A 4,009-nucleotide genomic window follows, 5' to 3' on the forward strand; every position below is an offset into this window, starting at 1 on the left:
GGGTACACCAGAACAGAATGGTGTATCAGAAAGGCATAATAGGAATTTGATGGATATGGTTAAGAGCATGATAAGTAGAAAGTGTTTATCCAATTCATTGTGGATGTATGCTTTAAAAACTGTCATGTACGTATTAAACCGTGTTCCTAGTAAGGCAGTTCCAAAGACACCATTTAAGCTTTGGACTAGCAGGAAACCAAGTTTACGACACTTGCATGTTTGGGGTTGTCAGGAAGAAATTAAAGTTTATAATCCACAAGAAAAGAAGCTGGATGCAAGAACAATCAGTGGTAATTTCATTGGTTATCCAGAAAAATCGAAAGGGTATATATTTTATTGTCGTAATCATGTCATAAGAATAGTTGAAACTGGAAATGCTAGGTTCATTGAGAATGATGAAGCTAGTGGGAGTATGGTTCCATTAAATGTGGAAATTAAGGAAATTACAACTCCCGCTATTCAAAGTAAACCTATTATAGAAAAATCACAAGAGGTTGCGTTAAGACGATCTCAAAGAGAAAAGAGATCTACTATCTCAGATGATTATGTGATTTATCTTCAAGAGTCAGATTTTGACTTAGGAATTGAAGATGATCTAGTTTCGTTTTCACAGGCCATTAGCTGTGATAATTCCGATAAATGGATGGATGCCATGAAAGAAGAGTTAAAGTCTATGGAACAAAATGAAGTCTGGGATCTTGTAGAATTTCTAGAAGGTTGCAAGAGAGTTGGATGTAAATGGGTTTTTAAAACCAAACAAGACTCTCGTGGTAACCTTGAACGTTACAAGGTCAGACTTGTTGCTAAAGGCTTTACTTAGAAAAATGGTATTGATTATAAAGAGACTTTTTCAACGGTCTCTAAGAAAGATTCTTTCAGAATTATTATGACTTTAGTAGCTCATTACGATTTAGAGTTACATCAAATGGATGTGAAAACTGCCTTGCTAAATGGGAATTTAGATGAAGATGTTTATATGGATCAACCATTGGGTTTTACAGTTGAAGGGAAAGAAAATTTGGTGTGTAAACTTAAGAAGTCAATATACGATCTTAAACAAGCTTTTTGACAATGGTATCTTAAGTTTAATAATACCATTGGTTCCTTTGGATTTAAAGAAAACACTTTTGATCGGTGTATATATCTGAAGAATAGTGGGAGTAAGTTTATATTCCTAATTTTGTATGTGGATGATATTTTACGTGCAACTAATGAAATTGGTCTGTTACATGAGACTAAAGAATTTCTCTCTAAAAACTTTGAAATGAAAGATATGGGAGAGGCAAAGTATGTGATCTGAATAGAAATATTTCGAGATTGGTCCCAAGTACTAGTTGGTTTGTCTTAGAAAGTTCATATAAATAAATTTTTAGAGAGATTTAACATGGACAAATGCTCAGCTTCGCCCGTTTCAATTTAGAAAGGAGACAAGTTCAGTCTCATGCAACGTCCTAAAAATGATCTAGAACGGAGGCAAATGAAGGATGTTCCTTATGCATTTGTTGTTAGGAGCTTGATGTACGCTCAAACGTGCACAAGGCTTGACATTAGCTTTGCAGTTGGAATGCTCGGTAGATATCAAAGTAATCCAGGAATGATTCACTGGAAGGCTACAAAGAAATTTCTAAGATACTTGCAAGGAACGAAAGATTACAAGCTTATGTTTCGAAGGTTTGATCATCTTGAGGTGGTTGGATATTCAGATTCTGATTTTGCTGGATGCGTGGACACTAGAAAGTCCACTTTTGGCTATGTATACTTGCTAGCCGGAGGAGCAATTTCATGGAAGAGTGTGAAGCAGTCAATAATTGCTACATCCACTATGGAAGCTGAATTTGTAGCTTGCGTTGAGGCTACAGTTCAGGCTAATTGGTTGCAGAACTTTATTTCAGGACTTGGAATAGTCGACAGTATCGCCAAGTCGCTGAAAATTTATTGTGATAATTCCGCAACTATCTTCTTCTCTAAGAATGATAAGTATTCCAAGGGTGTTAAACATATGGAATTGAAATACTTTGTTGTTAAAGAAGACGTTCAGAAACAAAAAGTGTCAATTGAACATATTAGTACCGATTGTATGATAGCTGATCCTTTGATGAAAGGATTGCCGCCCAAAACATTTATTGGTCATGTTGAAAAGATGGGCATTATTGAATCTTAATGTATGTTGTTCAATTGATATTTGAGCTCGATAATGAAAATGTTTCTGTTATTTATGTTTTCCATTTTGTATACATAATTGTTATGGAATAATGATAACATGATTAAATTTGGACCTAATGTATGCCTCTTAAGTAAAAAATCATTATGTGTAGTAGAACTAGCATTCTAGTGCATGGAAAGAACTATGTTAATCATATGAAACCGCCATGACTCTTACAAGTTTTCTACTTATTCATGATAACGAATGTATGTGCAGTATGATTAGCTACGTTAAGTAATTTCACTTGAGCCAAGTTGGAGAATGTAAGACATTAATTGCCTTAAATAAAATTATAATCATATTTGTTGAGGTAATATGAAAGGTCTTTAAATAAAATATTGTTATCATAATTGTAATTATGTTTTCTGATTAATGATCTCAGAATTTTGTAAAACTATAATGACATCTCATAATATGAGAAGTTTATAATTATGATATAATTGTGATACATTATTAATCACTTGATGGAAGTGATTATAAAATAGAGGTTAGGGGTTGGTCCAATCTCAACCAATGATGCTTATGCTAAATATATCTATCAAATTAAGCTGAAGTATAAGGAAGAGTAAGGGTTGTGAGATAGAAATACAGTTGAGATATATATATTTGGAGGTTATGGATCAAGTTATGTTTTATTTTAACGTTAATGATTGTAAAATTATGAGTTTCGAAGATCTTAAAATTATGTTTAAACTTACAAGAAATAAAATAGATAGTAAATTAATAATAAAAATTTTAAATTTACTTTTTAAAATTTCTTCATTTTTAATATTAAGATAATTTTATTTTTAATAATATTTGGTATATAGAGAAAATAAATTAATGGAGAATGAATTTCATTCTTGTTTTCTTTTTCTTTCCGCTTCTCATAGAAAATCCTCAAGCCCAAAGAAAATATGACGGTTAATTATGAAGGAAAGTGAAAGTATTTAAAACAATTGTTATTGTTAAGTGGGATATAAGAAAAACGCGCAATTTATTCTTTAGCACAACCTAAAAATATCTCCACTAATAAAATTTTACTTTTGTATATCTCTTCTCTAAAGAAATATATATATATATATATTCTAGATGCACTGGATGCAGTGCAATTCAATGGATCTAAAATTTATCATTTAACATGAATTGTATTTTAGGTGCTTTGGTTCATTGCTTGACCTCTTTTATGAAAAGTTCAAGACCTAAGGGATATGATTGAAGGTGAAAAAAAGGAATGATGAAATAATTTGCCCTTCTCGTTTGGAGATTAAAAAACAAACAGAAAGAAAAAAAAAAAGACAATGAAATAGAATGAATGATTCATATTTGAATAGTTCTTAAAAGTGCATGTTATATAGATAACTACAGTCACCATCGCGCCACTTTGGATACTATGATGCGATAGCAAATCCGGGGGGTGAAACCCCCCGTCCATTGACGTACTCTTGGTAATTTATCGGGATGAACTCTCAAGGGAGAATTGAACCCATGACCTTGGGGTCACCAAAGTCACAAGTCGCCCTTACCACTTAAGACTGGACAAAAGCGCATACTATATATGAGTACTTAACTTAAAAAAAAAAGGCATGCATACTAACCAATATCATATACACAAGTTTGAAACAAAGACAAAGCATGCATAGTTTTTTTTTTTTTTTTTTCCTTTTTACGTGTTTTTGACTCTTACATATATAGTGCACAAAATCAAAGACATTTTGGGCATTCAATCAATTTGGCGTATTCCTTTTAAATGACAAAATTTAACGTCAACTAAAAAATTATAACCCCATCTACTCAAATCCAACCATGTAATCATAACATTAATAT

At 32.1% G+C, this 4,009-nt stretch overlaps 1 protein-coding gene across 1 annotated transcript; it reads left to right on the top strand.

Annotated features, from left to right (window-relative positions):
• The first annotated feature begins 1,477 nt into the window (after positions 1-1,477).
• Positions 1,478-2,161, top strand: LOC131167439 (secreted RxLR effector protein 161-like). Its single transcript, XM_058126242.1, has one exon. It carries the CDS (start codon positions 1,478-1,480, stop codon positions 2,159-2,161), a length of 684 nt encoding a protein of 227 aa, XP_057982225.1.
• The last annotated feature ends 1,848 nt before the right edge of the window (positions 2,162-4,009 follow it).

The sequence above is a fragment of the Malania oleifera genome, chromosome 11 (genome assembly GCF_029873635.1).
Source record: "Malania oleifera isolate guangnan ecotype guangnan chromosome 11, ASM2987363v1, whole genome shotgun sequence".
Lineage (NCBI taxonomy): Eukaryota > Viridiplantae > Streptophyta > Magnoliopsida > Santalales > Ximeniaceae > Malania > Malania oleifera.